The 20757-nt window shown below is 40.9% G+C and overlaps 1 protein-coding gene across 1 annotated transcript in view; it reads left to right on the top strand.

The window, feature by feature from the left end:
* Positions 1-6798, top strand: part of TXNRD2 (thioredoxin reductase 2) — a 213184-nt gene extending 206386 nt beyond the window's left edge. Inside the window, exon 17 of the mRNA XM_077461681.1 lies at positions 6336-6798. Within this exon, the coding sequence (XP_077317807.1) occupies positions 6336-6501 (166 nt within the window). The 3' untranslated portion in view covers positions 6502-6798. The remainder of the gene's footprint in view (positions 1-6335) is intronic.
* The last annotated feature ends 13959 nt before the right edge of the window (positions 6799-20757 follow it).

Genomic DNA, 20757 nt, shown 5'->3' with positions numbered 1-20757 from the left:
AAGTCAATCTAACAATTGACTGCTGTTGAATGAGCTTGTTGGAAAATGTCTTCCTGATCGACCAGTGGCGGCAGCCGCTGATCAGTGAATTGTAACAGGGGAGAGTCCCCACTGTCAAAATATAATGGGGTTGATTTACTAAAACTAAAGAGTGCAAAATTTGGTGCAGTTGTGCATGGTAGCTAATCAGCTGCACCAGATGTTGCATTATTATACAATTTTCCTTTAGATTTACCAAAACCATATAATAGGTGGTCGAACCTAAACACTCTCAATTTGTATGCAGTCAGACAGGCGCTTGCACTACACAGTTTAAGGTAAATCTAAAGGAAACTGAATAACAAATAATAGCTCGGATTGCGAGTAACGTGGTTAACGAGCGTTTCGCAAAATGAGGTATTATTTTTTTTAAATCCTGACTTGGTTTGCGAGCACTGTCTCGCAAAATGTGCAGGATTCAAGCCTCTGCAGTTTGCAGTACCACATTTGGCCATTTGGTGCAGGGGCTCCAGTCCCAAATGTTTCTGAGTGTATCCGAGCGGTTTCCGAGTGTTTCTGGTGCCCCTTACCTCTGGCCACAATAGATGTCACTGTGGAAGAAATTATCTGAGTTTCCATTGACTTCTATGGGGAAACTGGCTTTGATATGAGTGCTTTGGATTACAAGCATTCTTCTGGAACAAATGATGTTCCTAATCCAAGACACCACTATATATGTATGGCAAGCTTTAATCGATTCCCAAAGTCTGGCTGAATGAAAAAAAAACGATCCATATGTTGCCAGCCATAGTGTAGCAGAGACCTGAAGCTGTTAAAGAGGAGGTAATCCTGGTGGGTTTTACTTCCTCTTTTGTTCCCTGCAAAGTAAAAGCATAATGAGCTAGTATGCATCGCATACTAGCCCATTATGTGCAACTTACCTGCAAACACAGCCTGCGATGTCCCCGCTGGTGGCTGCGTCCATCTTCACCCCTCTTCCTCCCAGGTCCGTGGATGCCGGCTCTGTGAAAGCACAATCATGCCCTTTCTTCAATGCGCCAATGATGTCAACGCCATCGTATATGGTAAATGTCTCCTAAACTGTGCAGGTTTAGGAGATATTCCCAGTACCTATATGTAAGCCTTATTTATAGCCTTACTTGTAGATAAATGTGGGTAAGCGTTTTGCAACCACCCTAACCTCCGCAGCCCCAGAAGTTCAGCAGCAGGAGGACATGGCAGCCTGCAGTGAAGATTAATACAGGATCCAGCAGCCTGCACATTTTGTGGTGTATACTTCATTACTGGTAAGTAATGCATCCAAAGCTGTAGAAATAATAAACAGTTTTTAAATATACTTTAGCTTTAAAAAATAGGAGTCTGACCCTGCTTGTCTGGATTTACATTATGTGACATACGACTGTGGTCCATTAGAAGGAGCAAAACCAATAGAATAGCCATTTGTCAAGCCAGCTTTTAATATTACTGCACTGGTTTGAGTGTATTGACCCTTTAAAGCGTAACTTTTGTTTAAAAAAAAAACATTCCCCTATTGGTGATCGATGTACATTGCAAGGATTGTAACAAACTTTGTTGCAGATTCCTACCTTGTGGTGTTCTGAAGAAATCCATGTGTGTTTGGCTGTGTCCATGGGGGAAAGTGAGTCTAATGGGAGTGGTTTCATAATTCTCAATCAGCTTCTGCATCTGCAGGCCTCTGATGAGGAAAGCTGCTGGGCCTGCATCCCTTTGGACGTTATTTCCTATTGGAAGTAGCTCACCACAAATGGCATTTTTGTTGCAGGTGATACCTGAAATCTGACTTGTTTCTTAGATCAGACTTCTGGGAAAATTGGTGAGCCAATCACACAAGCAGGAAATGATGTTTCAGGGGGGTATTCTGTGTACAGAACACCTCCAGGTAGAGCTATTGCTATTTCCTAAAATACAGAGCTGCAGATTGAAAACGAACGGTAATTTTTAATGACATTAAATTACAATATGACGTGTCATAATTGTTTATGCTATATTATTTTTTCTTTATTTGCAATTTCTTTTCCATGAAAGTGGAGTTACCCTTTAGGATAACAAGCTAGCACATAACCCTTACATGTAGATTTTTTAGATTAGTTTAGGACGTGTATAGGGCTCTCTAACATGCCAAAGCTATTATAGTGGTATCCTGGACGCAAAGCAGTAGTGTGTCATTATATTATATTATGGCATCTTCCAGATTAGTATCAGATTCTGCAGCTCACTGAGAGGTTAACGTCACTAGACTTTCTTTACAGAAGGAAACAGATTGGAAACAAAAATACTTTTGGATTGCTGCCTGTAATTTGCGGCTACGTTTCTAAATATTCTTGAAACCCACATCACGCTCCTTGCTACCATCAAAGGCTTACTGTCTCCTTCAGTACAATAAAAAATAACAGAGGACATCCTGAGGAAACCATGTCCTAATATCACTAGCCTGGCATGTCTTCCCCACAAGGAGATCTGAAAAATTACATCTGACACAGAAGGTTTCATTAGCCAAGGAGCATGTAGAGTGATTTCATAAGGCTCAGGATATCTGAGCTTCTGATCTGTGTGCGTGATTTCCAGGTGGGATTTAAGTCCCAGTTCTCACTGTAATGAAAACAAAATATAGAACTTTTCATTCACACCATGTGCTATTTAAAGCTAACTGCCAATCAGTGATTATCCTGCGTCGTGTGTATTGGCCATGTATTGATTTGTGGTCCTTGCAGCATGCCGATCCTCGAATAGAGAAAATGTTATAGCTTTTATAAAACGTTTATTTCTGTCCAGAATTGATATTTTGGTTTGTGGAAGTTGGTAGAATCAGAGTTGGTTTACCAGTGTTTTTTTTTTTTTTTTTTTTTTTTTTTTTTTTTAGAGGCTCGCATTTTGCTTTCTTCTTGGATGGTCATATTTTATATACAAATGCGTATATCTCCCCCTAGTGGATAGCTATATATTAGACACTTCAGTCAACATTCCTGCTGAATTAATATAGAGATAAAAAGCTTACTAAAAAGAACTATGTACAAAGGCAGGCATTGCTGACCTTCTTCAGAAGATACTTCAGTGCTTGGAGAGGCTGACTGGCATGAGGATCAGGGACGGTAGTGAAAAGTCAAAACTCTAATTAATCTGCATATTTGTTCTAAAGCAGTGATTTAGAAAATACTAAAGCCAATGGATCAGCATGACAGCCATTTAACAATTGTTTTCATAAATGAGCGGTCAGCAGCGGCTTCCTCTATTTTTCTTTGCTAAAGATTTCCTTTAACAGATCAGCCATTTACACAATGTATTGTTTTTGAATGAAAATCTTAACTACAATAAAAACATTTTAGTTTTAGAGTGAAGAAGGATAAGAACGCTTGTCATTTGTTATTGCTGTCTGTGCCCCCATTAGGGAGATTCACCCTCTTTATTTGTTCTGTTTACCATTATCATTGAAAGTGAAAGGAAAACAAAATCCCAAATTTTGGGTTGTCCCCAGAAATGTAGTAAAGGGGGACACTAGTTCTGGTGACTTTGGGGACCCCAGGAAATGCCCTTAATTTGCAGGGATTTCCTCTCACTTCCTATTTAGTTATGGGACAGGAATGGTAGGGAAATCTCTGCAATGGGACACAGATGGTGAAAAAATAAATCTGACAGGGGTCAAAACCATCCTTTACACTGTTCAAAATAAAAAAAAGTTTTGCCTATAGTTTAGCGTTATTGTTCTGACTTGTATTGATACTGAAATGGTAAAATATAGTCACTGTGCTGTACTGCTAATTTCGAAAGCTGAGCTCCAGTCAGATATAATTGAATACAAATGATTGCATCTCTGTTGTATTAAATATTTAATAAATATTGCATTAATAAATCATTACATGCAAGTGTATAAAATGCAAACAGTGTAAGTATCTGATTTTAACTAGGTTTCAGCCTCTTGCAGCTCCCATATAGCACAGAGAACAAGTCAGTTATGCTACCATGCTCATGTGCAAACAAGGAGCATGCCGATAGGAGAGAACAGAAAAACAGAGAGATAAGCTCATCAGTCTGCTTCTCTCCTTTCACTGTCCTATCATAGACTGGAGGGAGGGACAAGACCTGTAAGTGTTGCTGAATTGAAGCAGATAGGGCTTTGCTGTGTGTTAGAGCTGGATAAATCTCAGGATTGAAAAATAAAAAATGTTACATCATGGCTAAGGCCGACCATGCATGGAGCAAATTTTTTTCCTGCAACCACAGTCAGTCCTGATGCAGCAATCCTCCTGCCAGCCATTGTCTTCTAAATGGGGGGGGGGGGGGCAGGGAAAAATGCCCCTGCCGGGAGAAGACGGTGATTATCACTAGCGGCTATAGGAGCTGCTAGAGATAATCGCAAGAGAATCCAGCAGGCTGGTTGTACCCAAGTTGATCGATCAACTTGGTACATTCAGCCTGCCCCTAACTATATACATACTCTTAATCCAGTGATTGAGAGCATGGACAGGGGTGGTGAAGATATCGTATATACAACTGTTTAACTGATAAAAGCACACATCTCTAGATGCAATAATAACTAGTTGCTATCTGCCCCCCTTTAAAATGATGGCGGGCGGTGCAGCTCTCGTGCTAGGATGAGGCACGAACCCGATCTCTGTAAAGAGCCGCGTCCACGGTTCTTTAACCATGTGATCAGCTGTGTTAAATCACAGCCAGTCACATGTAAATACGGAGATGCCGGTAATCGGCACCCCTCGCCTCACACTGACAGAGTGTGTGTCGAGGAGAGCCAATCAGCAGTATCGTCTCACAGGAGACATCTACACATGTAATCATCTGATTAAAATAGCGCCATCAGTGCCCACCACTGCCAGCAATCAGTGCTCACCACTGCCAACAAGTGCCACTAATCTGTTCCCATTAGTGATGCCAGTTCGTGCTATCAGTCCTGCCTATCAGTGCTGCCCATCACTGCTGTCCATCAATGCCCATCAGCGTCACCCATCAGTGTCAATCAGTATCACCTAACAGTGCCCATCAGTGCCACCTATAAGTGCCCATCAGTGAAGCAGAAAAAATACTTAATTACAAAATTTAGTGACAGAAACTAAAGTAAAAAAAACAATGTTTTTCAGTTTTTTTGGTCTTTAGTTTTATTTTTTTGTAAAAAAAAAAAAAAAAAACAGTAGTATTTAATACCACCAAAAAAAGCTCTATTTGTGTGAAGAAAATTATAAAAATGTCATCTGGGTACAGTGTAGCATGATGGCGCAATTGTCATTCAAAGTGCGACAGCGCTGAAAGTTGAAAAATGGCCTGGGCAGGAAGGTGGTTAAGTGCCATGTAGGCAAGTGGTTAAAGTGGTTTTAAAGCCTAAACTTTTTTTTACTTTGATGCATTCCTTTAATTAAGGTCAAAAATTTGAGGTAGCAGTATGCCCTCTCACCCCCTCTTATACTTGCCTAAGCCTTCGCCTGATCAAGCACTGTGCCCATCTGTAGTGGCTCTCCCCTTCCAGGCTCTGCTGATGCAGTAGGAGCCACTGACTCTACTGCTGCTAGTCAAATCCTGTGACGAAGGAGCGGGAGGTGGGGCCAAAACACACTGTCTGTGTCTATATGCGCAGGCAACGTGGCTTGGGATCGAGCCCAAAGGTGTGGTACTATTGGAAGTAGCTTTCTATGGTGGCACACTGAGAAGAGGAAGAGCCAGGAGCGCTGACTGAAAACCCAAGAATAGGAGGTTTGGGGACGCTCTGTGCATTTCCATTGCACAGAGAAGGTAAGAATAAACCTATTTGCTTTTTATAAAAATAGTGTTTACAATTAGCTAAATTTAGCTTGCAGTTGCCTATAGAAACAGAAAAGTATCATGAAGTGTTTCATTCCTAAAGCTGAATACACTCTATACAATTATCTTTAGACTTTTTCCTTTAGATTTACCAAAGCTATATAATATTAGGTCAAACCTTAACACTTTCAAATTTGTATGCAATCGGGCAGGCCCTTGCACTACATAGTTGAAGGTAAGTCTAAAGGAATTCGAACAACAAAAAGTTGTATAGTGTGTATCTAGCTTTAGATGTGTGTACATTTGTTGTCTCTGTTGTAGAAGAAAAGAGGTTATATTAAGAATATATGCACACCTGCCGTTTTATACACATTGTGGCAAAGTTTACTCAATGTTTCTCTTGGTAGAGTCTTTATTTGAATGTGTGCTGATTTGTGACATTGTTCCAATTATATTGAAGTATTTCATCTGTCTACTTACAAACTTCAAATATTTAATTTTATTGAAATTCATTAGACTGAATAAAACTTCCATTCTCCCAAAAAGTAACATTTCTGTTTTGTTTTTAGGGAGATGTCATTTGACAACACAAAGGCAAACCTTTTACTGATCGGTAAAGGAAAATGTGGAATTCTGCAAAAAAAAAAACGTAATCCGAGTGACTTAAGACTGGCTGTTTTGCATAACACCTGCTTCATGAAAGGCGCACTGTTGTCTTCATTCAAACAGTGCTAAGTAAACATTCTAAATACGAAGCCAAATACAGGTGTAATTTTGAATATTGTCTATAACAGATGTATGATATACAGTATCTGTGCTGATTGTTTAGCCTTCTCTGCAGGCATACATTTTTAGGGATGGTTGTGCTAGCAGTTTTATATATTATGTTAAATGCAGGACAAGATACCAACAAATGATGGCTTGTGTATAAACTCAAAAAGAGATAGACAAGCCTGAGAATCAGCTGGCTTCCTTGTCTTTAGTATGGTACTATATGGGTAAAAAAATTAATAAACTATATTTTACCAATGATCTTTTTTTGATTACTTGAAGGGACCTAAAATATAAATCTAGATTATCCTATGCTGTAGTAACTAGAGATGGGTTCATTAATAGAATTGTTGGGACTTTGTATGAGACGACGACTGCTAAAGAATTTGTATGTCTCCATCCCTGAATCATAGAAAAAAGAGGGGAAAGGGGAATGGTGGGACTTTATATGAAGCACACCACCAAAACCAGATAAATGAATTGGTAGATATTATTTAATGGTGCTCATGGATGCATGTGAGACAGTAAATAGCATGCATTAAATAACATAGTAATATAATAAATACATGGAAATGTACGCACACATATAAGTGTTAGAAATATATACATAAATGTTCCTACATAGTAAATGGTAAATATTTTAAAATGTATTAAATGTAGCCCAAACTTGCATATAAACATGATTGATTGCACACATGATAATATAAAATTGATTCAAAGTTCTTCAAGGTAATCACATGGTAGCTGTGACAATACATCGGTATATAGCTCTATGCACTTTTCATGGATACATTCCACTCATCAGGAGCAAATGCAATCTAGGGATGTCTGTAATAAAATATAAATACTAAATATTATAGTAACTAAAGTAACAGGAAGAGAGGGAACAACAACTTAATCCCAAAACTCTTACCTATAAGTAGGCTACAGTATTCAACAACATGGTTAGTATTAGTAGCTGGAGGCACTATGGGAAACATCATCCTGGAAACGGAGGTGGCGGTGACTGCGGCAGCGGTGAACAGAAAACAAGACGTAAGCATCGATAGAGATGTCATCCCCAATAAATGACTGCGGTTGTAATAAAAGTACTAAATAGGGGCCATAGGGCTTCTGTGGAAAAATTGTAAATAAGCTGTATTTATGTGTCCTGTTACTTTTAAACCCCATACACACTATCAGATTTTCTGCTGAGTTTTTCCTTCAGATTTGCCAAAACAATATATTAGGTTAAATCTTTCAATGTGATAGAGATACCTAGTCAGTTTAAAAGAAACTGGGAAGTGGGACCACAGGACGAAGTGGAATCTCGAATCCACATACTGCTGTTTATCTTCTTGGCGATAATGCCCACGGATTTTTGATGTTGTTCTTCAGATATTGTTTCGCTATCTGTAAACTATGTGGAAAGTTTGTAATCTGTTGGTCTGTGTGGACCCATTTCCTGATATAAATAAAAAATAAAAAAAAATTAAAAAAAAATCTTTCAATGTTTCAATGTGCATGCAATCAGCCAGGCCCTTGCACTACATGGTTTTGGTAAATCTGAAGGAAAAACTCAGCAGAAAATCTGATAGTGTGTATGGGACTTTAGTTAATATAATATTTGGTATTTATATTTTATTACAGACATCCATAGATTGCATTTGCTCCTAATGAGTGGAATTTATTCACAAAAAGTGCGTAGAGCAATATACCGATGTATTGTCACAGCTACCATGTGTTTACTATGCGATTACCTTGAAGAACTTTGAATCCATTTTATATTATCATGTGTGCAATCAATCATGTTTATATGCAAGTTTGGGCTACATTTCATACATTTTTTAATATTTACCATTTACTATGTAGGAACATTTATGTATATGTATACATTTCTAACACTTATATGTGTGTGTGCATTTCCATGTATTTATTATATTACTATGTTATTTACTACATGCTATTTACTGTCCCACATGCATCCATGTGCACCATTAAATAATATCTACCAATTTTATCTGGTTTTGATGTTGTGCTTCATATAAAGTCCCACCATTCCCCTTTCTCCTCCTTTCCCCTCTTTTTTTTCTAACTAGAGATGGGTTAAACACACCCCTGTTTAGGTTGCAGCAGAGTTCCCAAACAGGGGAAAAGTTCTGCCCCGAACCGTCAACTCCATTGAAGTCTATGGGAGCCGATCGTGAGAAATCGAAATTTCCCATTTTGAAGGCTTATATGCCATATTACATTTGCCATAAAAGGGGTAGGGGGTCCAGATACTTCCCTGGGGGACAAATATCTATGCAAAACGTTTTTTTTTAAACTATAGTTTTTAGTGAAGCAGTGATTATAATGATGCTTAACTGCTTGCCGGCCAGTTCGCGCCAATATATGCCAGGAGAGTGGCACGGCTGGACAAAACAACATATGGGCATGTTGTTCCCTTTAAAAGCCGGGGGGCACCCATCTGGCAGCGGGGGACCGAACCCCCACCCACAATCGCGGACACAAGAGACGGCACAGGGATTTGTGTGTAAACACACAAATCCCTGTTCTGTCAGGAGAGAGGAGAAATATCATTGTTCCTACTAAGTAGGTACAACGATATGTCTCCTCCCCCAATCAGTCCTATCCCCATACAGTTAGAACACATCCAGGGAACACACATTTAACCCCTTGATTGCCCCCTAGTGTTAACCCATTCCTTAACAGTGACATTTAAGCAGTAATCAGTGCATTATTATAACAATGGTCCCAAAAATGTGTCAAAATTGTCTGATCTCTCTGCCGCAACGTCACAGTATCACAAAAAATTGCAGATCGCAATTACTAGTAAAAAAATAAAAAGACAAAAATGGCATAAACGGATGAAGAAATGTTGTTTTATAAAAACATTTTTGGGAATAATTATTATAGCAAAAAGTGAAAAATATAGTTATTTTTTCAAAAAAAAATTTTTGTTTATAGCGCAAAAAATAAAAATCACAGAGGTGATCAAATACCACCAAAAGAAAGCTCTATTTGTGGGAAAAAAGGACGCAAATTTTGTTTGGGTACAGCATTGCATGACCACGCAATTCTCAGTTAAAGCGACGCAGTGCCAAATTGTAAAAAGTGCTCTGGTCAGGAAGGGGGTAAAATCTTCCGGGGCTAAAGTGGTTAAAGTGCAACAATACTACATTAGTCTGCCTGTAAAGTGGCGCGTCTAGTATATATAGGACATGCTGCAGCAAAAATAGCATTTCTAAAGAAAAAAAATGTGTCAAATCACATTTAAATTGACTCGCGGTTGCAATTGCCAGCACCTGGCTATTTAAAAAAAAAAGTAAAAAACGGAGAGGGGTCCCTCCCCCAAGTCCATACCAAACTGTTTGTACAAGGGTGTCTTCTCCACAACCATGGGCTGTGGATGTGGGGGACTGCGGGCAGGGGGCTTACCGGAATTTTAAAACCCCCTTTAAGAAGGCAGCCCCCAGATACCACCCCCCTCATGTGAATGAGTATGGAATACCCCTACTCATTCACCAAAAAGTAATAAAAAAACACAGACAGTTTGACAAGACATGACAATTGCTTTATTAAAAAATAATAAAACATTGTCCCTCAATGTAAATCCATCGTCAATCACAACGCCCGCTGGAACCCGGAAAAAACAACAACTCTGCTCCACGCTTATTGAAGGCTGACCGCTGAATGCCTCTTCCGCCATATGACAGTTCTAATATAGGTAAGGGCAGGGCCACCCGGCAATGTCACCTGGTAGCACCGTGCCGTCACGGGCAAGTGCATGCTGGGTCGGAGGAGGCATTCGGCGGTCAGCTGTAAATGAGTGTGGAGCATTTTCTTTTTTCTTTTTCGGGGTGCGGCCGGTGCCGTGATTGACGATGGATTTACATTGGGGAACAAGTTTTTTTATTTTTCATCAAAGGAATTGTAAAAACTGTCCCTGTTTTATTACTTTTTGACACTTTTTTGGTGAATGGGTAGGGGTACTATGTACTTCCAGAATAATAAGCCCCCTGCCTGCAGACCTCCACAACCCAGGGTTGTGGAGAAGAGACCCTTGTCCCCATCAAGATAATTTGGCCCCCCGCCTCAAAGCAAAGCGCCCACCTGCACAGGCACATGCTTCATGAAGGCTGCTTGTGAAATCTCTGTTACCCTCGGTAACCACTTGTTTGCATTCCATATTCTGTTAACTCTTATGAAGCTATCTTCATACCCCAATGTGCTTTAACTGAACCAAGCTGTAGACTACGAGTGCTGGTTACTTGCATTACACCTCTTTAGTAACTTCAGACCAGGCAAAGACAAAGGGGTTGATTTACTAAAGGCAAATCCACTCTGCACCTCAAGTGCACTTTCTGTAGATCTGTGGGGAAAATCTGAAATGAGGGGAAGCTTTGCTGATTTTATCATCCAATCATATGCAAGCTAAAATGCTGTTTTTTATTTTCCTCGCATGTCCCCCTCAGATCTACAGCAAATACACTTTTAGTGCACTTGCAGTTCACTTGTAGTGCAAAGTGGATTTGCCTTTACTAAATAACCCCCAAAGTTTCAACAATTTACTTAAAGTTCTTTCCTAACCTAGTCCCTAACCCATGCTTGTGGCTGACCCAGTGTACCTGCAGAGGTAAGGGTCCATATCTGGCAAATTCCATCTTTGAAGTGTCCAGCAGCTGGTGTCTTCAGGGCAGAGTCCCAGCAATCCTCTGGCTCCTGAAGCCAGACTTTCATCAGCAGGAATTCCGGGCTCAGCATGGCACAGCAGACTGGCAGGATGGACCTTGTCAACAGCATCCGCCGTGAAGACGACAACCCTGGGATCCAGACCCATGTCCCTTTTTATAAATCCTGAATAATAATAATGACACAGGACCAGTGGGTCAGAACCAGGAAGCTTGCCAAGAAATAAATAATCGGGAAACTTTGTTAACTCTAACCCTTCCGGCTGGGGCAGCATTTAAAGTGTTACTAAACCCAGTAATCTGAAAATAGTTCATCCACCCCCCCCCCCCCATGGCTTATAAATCATAATTTTACAATAAAATACTGCCAATATATACCTTTTGGAGGATCTGTGTACCACGGTTACACGATAAACTGTCGAGTTTCTCAAGGGCCGAGAGTCCAGGAATGAGATTTCCACTACAGCCTGTATACACACCCACATGTGTGATGTCAATATCATGTGACCTGGCTAGCTTTGATCAACAAGTAAATGTTCTCTCCAGCATAAAAGACACAACTCTGCCTGTGTTAGCTGGCCTTCCCCAGATAAACAGTGCAGGGAGGGAAGGATCTATGCATACACGATAAAACAGCCTTTTTTACACAATTCAGAGGATTAACCCCTTAAGTTCCACAGTGAGTATAACAAGCATGCTATGCTGCAAATACAGACTGATTTTACTGTTGTGGGTTTAGTAACACTTTAACAGGTGGCGACCCATCCATAGGGGGCGCATGGGGGCCTCCCCACCCCGCAGTCCAATTTTTTTTAGAAAAAAAGGCTTTTGACCTGCTTTGCGGCACAATCCAAAGTGCTGAACAGCTTCCGCCCATGTGATCATTGCATGGGCAATTACAGTTAGCTGCAGGAGCTGGCAGCCTCTCATTGCTTTCAATGGGGCTGCTTTTCAGAGGTAATTACGGGAATCCCCCACTGAGATTCTCACATGTAATGGACAGCGGTGCATTTGCAAGTGTAAATGTACCCTACACGCTTAAATCTGTGTTAATACACATTACTGCAACAGAGCACTTTTTGTGGTACATTGCAGTGCCACTAATTTAGAATGACACATCAAATCACAAGTACTGTAGGTGCCAACAGACCCATACAGCAGTACACCACAACACTTGTGAGGTGTGAAGAGGTGGACAGCATTAAAAGCAAACTTACATGCCTTGCTTTTGATCCCTTGCCAGACCAGCAGACTGCCCTAATGCAACACCCATTACCATGTGAAATACCACAAAATATCCTACATGTTGCAATACACCACAATGGACCAGACAAGTGTGAATTGGATGCAAAGGGTGGAACAACCAACAAAGGGTTTGATGATCACAGCCCTTAGCCCAGATGTCCCACCACTACAGATGCTACATCTGTCCTGTTCTTCTCAATTCTGCAAACCAGACAGGTGTCAGGAGCCTGCTCTCGCTCCACGCTGCACTCCAATTCATCTTTGACAACTATGTAACTTGAATGGGTTAGGTTCGACATCGGTACTACCCACCGAGCGTGAAAGGGGTTATACGTTTTTTCTGTAGAATGTGTTCAACTCCCTACAGCTGCTGTGTTCAGTTAAGGGGGGCTGTAGAACTGTGTCTCAACAGCCTATTTTTTTTACCATCCCCTCAGCTGCATGTGTGAATGAGCCCTTCGTTGTTTTCCATAAGCATTAGCTGTGTGCAGCTGTAGCACATGCCGGAATATTGTCATAATTAGATCCAAGGTGTGGAAACACTGTGTTCTCATTATCTCAACTTGACTGAACAAGTTTCCTTATTTCAGCAGTGTAACAGGTAGTAATTATTAAACATGTAAGAGGAAGCAATTTGACAACATTTTGGAGTCTGTGTATGTTTTTTTTTCTCCCTGTAGGCTGGCTCATTATCTATCAATCTTTCTTTTGGATAGTTACTTTTTTAACAGCTGCTCTATGCTGTGCTGGTATTAACACCTGTATTGCTGGAGCAATTGGCAAACTATTACCTATAGAAAAAAAAAAAACAGACCTGTCGATTAGAACATATCGGTATAATACAGGCAGCATTCTGGCAAGTATACTTCCCCCAAATGCAAGTCTGTTGTGAAAACTGCAGTTACTGCACATGAAACTGAATCCATGAAAGATTGTGTATCTAACATATCCAAATAAAAAAAAAAAATCAGTACATCATTGAAATACATTTACATTTCCCTGTTGTTGTTTTTTTTTTTTTTTAATAAACTGCATTCTCATATGGACTACAGAACACCTCCCCTTCTCATCTCAATAATATAGGGGTGTTGTGTAGTCCAGCTCAGGCAGGAATGCTAACACTGCTTGATATTTCAGTGCTGCAGTGCCATTGTAGTCAGCTCTCTACAAACATAAAGGAGCTTGCTGCGTTTCTACAGGATTAACAGTTTGCTTACAGGGGGAAATGTCCATGTATTTAAAGCGGAACTTATGTAATTTTTTCATCTTTCCATCTATTAAATCTTCTCCCCTTGTTGTTTTAACTTTGGATAGTAAAACATATTTTTTTTCTGCTGGTAAATACCTTATACAGCCCACTTCCTGTTTCTTGTCTGGTAAAAGGCATCATGTGCAGCGCTCTCTTGCCAGGAAGGGAGTGGGGATGAGTAATCAGAGGGCCAATGAAAGCTGCAGAGCTGGAGGTGTGCCTATGTGTGTCTGTGTAAATCCAGGAAGTGAACAGGCAGCGGCTTCAGCTGCCCACAGTTAAAATGGCTGCAGCCAGAGTCCGTGGAGAGAGATTTCTGCAACATATTTGGTAAGTACAGAATCACAGTATACAGTGGGGACGGAAAGTATTCAGACCCCCTTAAGATTTTCACTCTTTGTTATATTGCAGCCATTTGCTAAAATCATTTAAGTTAACTTTTTTCCTCATTAATGTACACACAGCACTCCATATTGACAGAAAAACACAGAATTGTTGAAATTTTTGAAGGTTTATTAAAAAAGAAAAACTGAAATATCACATATCCTAAGGGTCCTAAGTAGTCAGACCCTTTGCTGTGACACTCATATATTTAACTCAGGTGGCTGTCCATTTCTTCTGATCATCCTTGAGATGGTTCTACACCTTAATTTGAGTCCAGCTGTGTTTGATTATACTGATTGGACTTGATTAGGAAAGCCATACACCTGTCTATATAAGACCTTACAGCTCACAGTGCATGCCAGAGCAAATGCGAATCATGAGGTCAAAGGAACTGCCTGAAGAGCTCAGAGACAGAATTGTGGCAAGGCACAGATGTGGCCAAGGTTAAAAAAAAAATTCTGCTGCACTTAAGGTTCATAAGAGCAGAGTGGCCTCCATAATCCTTAAATGGAAGATGTTTGGAACGACCAGAACCCTTCTTAGAGCTGGCCGTCCGGCCAAATGGAGCTATCGGGAGAGAAGAGCCTTGGTGAAAGAGGTAAAGAAGATCCCAAAGATCACTGTGCTTGAGCTCCAGAGATGCAGTCAGGAGATGGGAGAAAGTTGTAGAAAGTCAACCATCACTGCAGCCCTCCACCGGTCAGGGCTTTATGGCAGAGTGGCCCGACGGAAGCCTCTCCTCAGTGCAAGACACAGGAAAGCCTGCATGGAGTTTGCTAAAAAAAAAAAAAACATCTGAAGGACTCCAAAATGGTGAGAAATAAGATTCTCTGGTTTGATGAGACCAAGATAGAACTTTTTGGCCTTAATTCTAAGCAGTATGTGTGGAGAAAAACAGGCAATGCTCATCACCTGTCCAATACAGTTCCAACAGTGAAGCATGGTGGTGGCAGCATCATGCTGTGGGGGTGTTTTTCAGTTGCAGGGACAGGACGACTGGTTGCAGTCAGGGGAAAGATGAATGCGGCCATGTACAAGGATTATCCTGGACGAAAACCTTCTCCAGAGTGCTCAGGACCTCAGACTGGGCCGAAGGTTTACCTTCCAACAGGACAATGACCCTAGGCACAAAGCTAAAATAACGAAGGAGTGGCTTCACAACTCTGTGACTGTTCTTGAATGGCCCAGCCAGAGACCTGACTTAAACCCAATTGAGCATCTCTGGAGAGACCTAAAAACGGATGTCCACCAAAGTTTACTAGTCAACCTGACCGAACTGGAAAGGATCTGCAAGGAGGAATGGCTGAGGATCCCCAAATCCAGGCGTGAAAAACTTGATGCATCTTTCCCAAAAAGACTCATGGCTGTATTAGATCAAAAGGGTGCTTCTACTAAATACTGAGAAAGCAGGTCTGAATACTTAGGACTATGTGATATTTCAGTTTTTCTTTTTTAATAAATCTGCAAAATTGTCAACAATTCTGTGTTTTTCTGTCAGTATAGGGTGCTGTGTGTACAAAAAAAAATGAACATAAATGATTTTAGAAAATGGCTTCAATATAACAAAGAGTGAACATTTTAAGGGGGTCTGAATACTTTCCGTCCCCACTCTATATAAAATAATATGCAAAGTGGTTGGAGGGAAGCTTCAGAATGGCAAAGATGTTTTTATTACAAATTATTTGAGCAGACTGCAGTTCCTCTTTAAGATATGTGCTAAATATTTTTTATTTTTTTTGCCCAGACAAAATGCACCTATTTAACACTTTTTATAGGACAGTTAGCCATTCTAAAATGAAACAGCTGATATATTTGATTAATGAGAAAGGTTTTTGTTAAAAGATGGTTGTAAAAAGGCTATTTCCAGCAAAAAAAGGGGGGGACCTTTCTTATTACAAAGCTTCTCATTGCTATTTTCCCTGTCCTTTCCAATACTCTCAGCTCTGGCATTGTGTATGTAATGTCTGAAGGAAATAAAACGACAGGTTAAGAAAGAAATGATTTCTGGAAGAAATTATAAGCATAATACAACATATTACAACAAGACAATCTGATGAATGGTCTCTATCAACAAAGGGATAAAGGATATCCAAGATAAAACTTTGCACTGCGGTGTGAGTCATGATAAAATTTGGCAATGATAGCTGTGAGTTCAGGTAAAACTCATGAGCTTTCAGGAGGCCACCCCTCTGTGTATGATAAGTAGTCATCATCATATTTTTTCCTCTAGACTGCTGCCCCGTTACAAATTTGACCTATTAAATTACATCGGTTATTTGTTGTTGAAAATTGAAGAACATAGCCATGCTGAAATGCCTGTTCTGAGTCAATGACTGAGAAATTAGTAGCCAGGCAACTGGCAATATCAGGAGGTGGTCAGCAATGGAGTTCCTTGTATTTCCCTCATTACAGATACAGATAAAATTGTCTGTGTCCACTGCACTCCAAACTAAGTATGTGGGTGATTGTAATGATTGCCATCAGTAATCCAATAATATGTAAGTATTAAAGTAGATGTACAGCCAAAGCTTGTTTGGCTGTTCTTCTCCTGTGGATCACAGTAGTGCAGTTCGTTCTGCACTCCTATGACCTGTTTTCAGCAGACGGTGGGCTGAAGTCCGCTGTCGGCTGACGTCATAGAGCTGGTATAGGCTCGGGCAAGATAGCAACCATATGGTCGGGATCCAACCAGGAGCTTGGACCAGCACCTGGGTCAGCCTCTCAGTGAGCTGCTGAGAGCCTGAACCGGCTGCTCCCGCCCCTTCACAGCTAATGCACTCCAGTGGGCATGGGGGAGGGGAGTCAGAGCAGAGAGTCATGGAGTGACAATCACCAGCTTTCTGCTCAGGGAGCTCTGAGAACCAAGCAATCAGCGGTGTTTGATCGCTCGGTTCTCAGTGTTAGAGCTGGCGGAGGACAGATGCAGCATCAGAACGATGCTGTATCCAGTATGATTCCAAAATAACAAGTAATCCTATACATCTCTTTTAAATATGTGGGTATATGTAATGGTGCCTTCAGAAATCCAGTGATATTAAAAAGTCACCAGCACTGTATTGTTTGTTCTTATATTTTGTTCCTCTAGGACCCGAAATGAGTCCCATATCATCGATGATATTCCCTTTTTTATTTTCTTAGGGGTCCAAGATCGGTGCGCTTTTCTGCAGATTTAAACGTCTATGCACTGACCTTGAATATGAGCAGTAGTTAAATTGCAGCCTTGTCATAAATTCTACGTTTGTAGAGAACATACAAGTTTATTGACACAGAGGTGATTCAAGTATGTGGTCATTTTAGAGTTGTTACTTCTGTGGCATTGTCCCTGCCAGTGAGTTCCAGCTTGTGATCACTGTTCCTGTTTGCTGGTGCAGTTTGTATGCATGTGTGGATTATGTTAATATTTAAAATACCATTAAAGCTGAACTCTGGGAAAAATTCAAAACTATTGTGGCTCCCCCATGTATTAAACATGAGCATTTAAAGTGGTTTGAATTTCTCTGCATTAAGGTAAAAATGTCCCAATACTTGTCGTTACCCTCCCATCCCTAAACACTAACCTGACTCCTCCTCCTATCCAGTTGTCTTGTCTGCAGCAACACTACTCTCTTCTTGTCTCACAGAAGACACTGAGAGTAGTGAGAGCCATAGACTCCTGTTTCTGTCAGTCAAATCCTGTAAGGAGGGAGTGGGAAGCATCACTGAGTCATGCTGTGTGTCTATGGACATACACAGCCCCGACTTGGAAAGCACATCCAAACGGGTGTCTCCTCATGGCTTGCTGAGGGGACACACGGAAGAAGGAACGGAGAGTTCTGCTGGTGGGGGACTCCAAAAGAGGGGGTAAGGGACCACTGTGCAATGCCATTGCACTGATTAGGTGAGTATAACTTCTTATTCATTTGCAAGGGTCGTTTTGACATTTTCCCAAAGATCAGCTTTAATAATCTGGCATTTTTCGTAAATAATGCACCTGCAAATTAGACAACAACTATTTGGCCTCTATGGATACTAGTTGCCTCACGTTGTTTTGGAAACCCATATATTAAATAACCGACACACCTCTTTTATAGCTGGCATGATAATTGGCAGTTAACTTAATATGACTCGTCTTTGCAGCTGGGTTTGTAAATGTAACTTGGTTGCCTACATTTTGCATAAGGCATTTTTGTCATATTTTCCTCCCTATGCACCAATAGCACATAGCGCACACACACTACAGAAACTGCTGAAGAAAAGGAAACATTTTCAGCGATCACATGACACAAGTTCAATATTATGAGTTTTTGTTTTTTTACCATAATGCAGATCCCATTCAGTAAGTGTATATTAAAGAGGAACTGCAGTCAAGTACACAGAGTCAAAAAAAACAGTATGCAGTTTAAACACCGTAAAGCCTAATTAGGAGTGTTATTTTAAAGCTTACTTTTTCTGTGCAAAAATGCCCTTTTCATCCCCCCAGCTGCTCGTGTGCATGGCCATGTGTACAGTACTGTGGGAAAATTAAATCCTGGATGCAGTATTTTAGGAATAGTCTGGATCGATCTGCCTCGCCGGCCCAGTAAAATCTCGTGCATGTGCAGTAAGAACAGTGCTTCCTCTCTGGATGAATACACATGGATCCCCTCAATCTCCTCCTATCTCCACCCTCATCTGGCCCTCTCCAGCTCTGCAGCCCTCCTCGGCTGTCCTGTGACTTCCCTCAACACTCTTCCATTCTCCGCACCCTCTATATCCATCTCTGGCAGCAAACTCTCACAAGAGTGACACTGACGATTCTATCCCATGACTCGGCACGAAGGAAAGAGACCATGTCACTAGGCCAGTGATTCTCAACCCTGTCTTCAAGTACCCCCAACAGGCCATGCTTTGGGAATTTCTCTTAGATAAAACAGCTGTCCAAAATACCAAACCATTGCCTCTGATTTAAAGCACCTGTGCAAGATAAAGGAAAAACTGCAAACATGGCCTGTTGGGGGTACTTGAGGACAGGGTTGAGAACCACTGGCCTAGGAGATTTACAAGCAATGAAAGCGGAAGTATAAAAATTAAGGTATTTACTGTCACCAAATGACAATTGTGCCTTTCAATAAAAACACGGCAAGGGCAGATGATTTAATAGAAGGAAAGAAAAAAAATTACTGAAGGTATGCTTTAAGAGAAACCTGTACTGACAAAATGTGTAGCCATCATTGATGAACTTTGTTCCAAACATATTGGAGAACTAACCACAGATCTTCTGTGGATGTAAATCCTTCTGTCTCTTTATGTAATCCCAGACAGATGGGATGATGTTGAGATTAGGGCTCTGTGGGGGCCAAGCCATCAGTTCCAGGAATCTTTGTTCTTTTTTACGCTGAAGACACTCCATTGCAAAAATGCAGCCCTAAACTTACAAGGGAACTTCACCATGCTTCACTGTTGCCTGCAGGCACTCATTGATGTACCGATCTCCAGCCTTTTGATGAACAAACTACCTCCTGCTACAGCCAAATATTTAAAATTTTGACTCATCAGTCCAGAGCACCTGCTGCCATTTTTCTGCACCCCACTTTCTATGTTTTTGTGCATATTTGAGTCACTTAGCCTTGTTTCCATATCAGAGGTATGGCTGTTTGGCAGCAATTCTTCCATAAAGACTACTTCTGGCAAGACTTCTCTGGACAGTAGATGGGTGTACCAGAATCCCACTGGTTTCCACCAGTTCTATGCTGATGGTATTGCTGGACATCTTCCGATGTCGAAAGGAAGTAAGCATGATGTGTCTTTCATCTGCTCCATTAAGTTTCCTTGGCCAACCACTGCAATTTACGGTCCTCCGAATTGCCCTTTTCTTTGTTCTTCTTTAAAAGAGCTTGACCAGCTCATCTTGAAACCCCATTCTGCATTGAATACTTTGCCTAGGAGAGACCTTGCTGATGCAGTATAACTACCTTGTGCCTTGTTGCTGTGCTCAGTCTTGCCATGGAGTATGACCTGTGACATGACACTGTCTTCCACAGCCTCACCTTAGTAGCAGAGTTTGTCAGTTCCTCACCCAGTTTTAAGCCATCTACACAGCTGTTTTAGCACAGTTAATGACTGTGTTTCAACCTACATATGAAATTGATGGTCATTAGCACCTGCTTGGTGTAATTGTTTAATCGTTCACCATCCTACAAAATCCCTGACTCTTTGTAAGTGTAACCTACTGTTTTTTAGTGTGACACTCAGGCTTGGTCACTGTGGGGAGTAGTGTGAGTGATACTATGTCCTCTGCAGGAGTGCCAGCAAGGGATGGTGCTCATCCCAGCTCCTGTAGTCACTGGAAGGAAGAGAGATAAGGTCTCCAGTGCTGCACATCCACGGAGTCCTATGGTGGTGATAAGAGAGACAACCTCAGCCTGGGCTCCCCCAATGTGTTGCACTCCACCCCCAGAGCTTAGTCATGGGGATTTATGTAAGTGTACAAAGTGTGCAAGTGTAAGAATTGATGTTGGTTGGAAGCCAAAGGCTTGTCACACCAAATATTGATTGGATTTAGACTTGTCTTCTGTTCGCTCACTTTGCATTTTGTAAATTGATTAAAATAAACAGTTAAAATATATGTTTGTAAAACATTCTAACTTTACAGCATTTCTTTACACCTGCCAAAAATGTTTGCACGGTACTGTATATCATTAATAAAAGACT

The sequence above is a fragment of the Lithobates pipiens genome, unplaced genomic scaffold (assembly GCF_037356315.1).
Source record: "Lithobates pipiens isolate NorthernLeopardFrog02 unplaced genomic scaffold, aLitPip1_a1.2 Scaffold_3, whole genome shotgun sequence".
NCBI classification, from domain to species: domain Eukaryota; kingdom Metazoa; phylum Chordata; class Amphibia; order Anura; family Ranidae; genus Lithobates; species Lithobates pipiens.
Note: the sequence above shows the minus strand (reverse complement) of the source record. Positions and strands in the feature narration are given on the sequence as shown.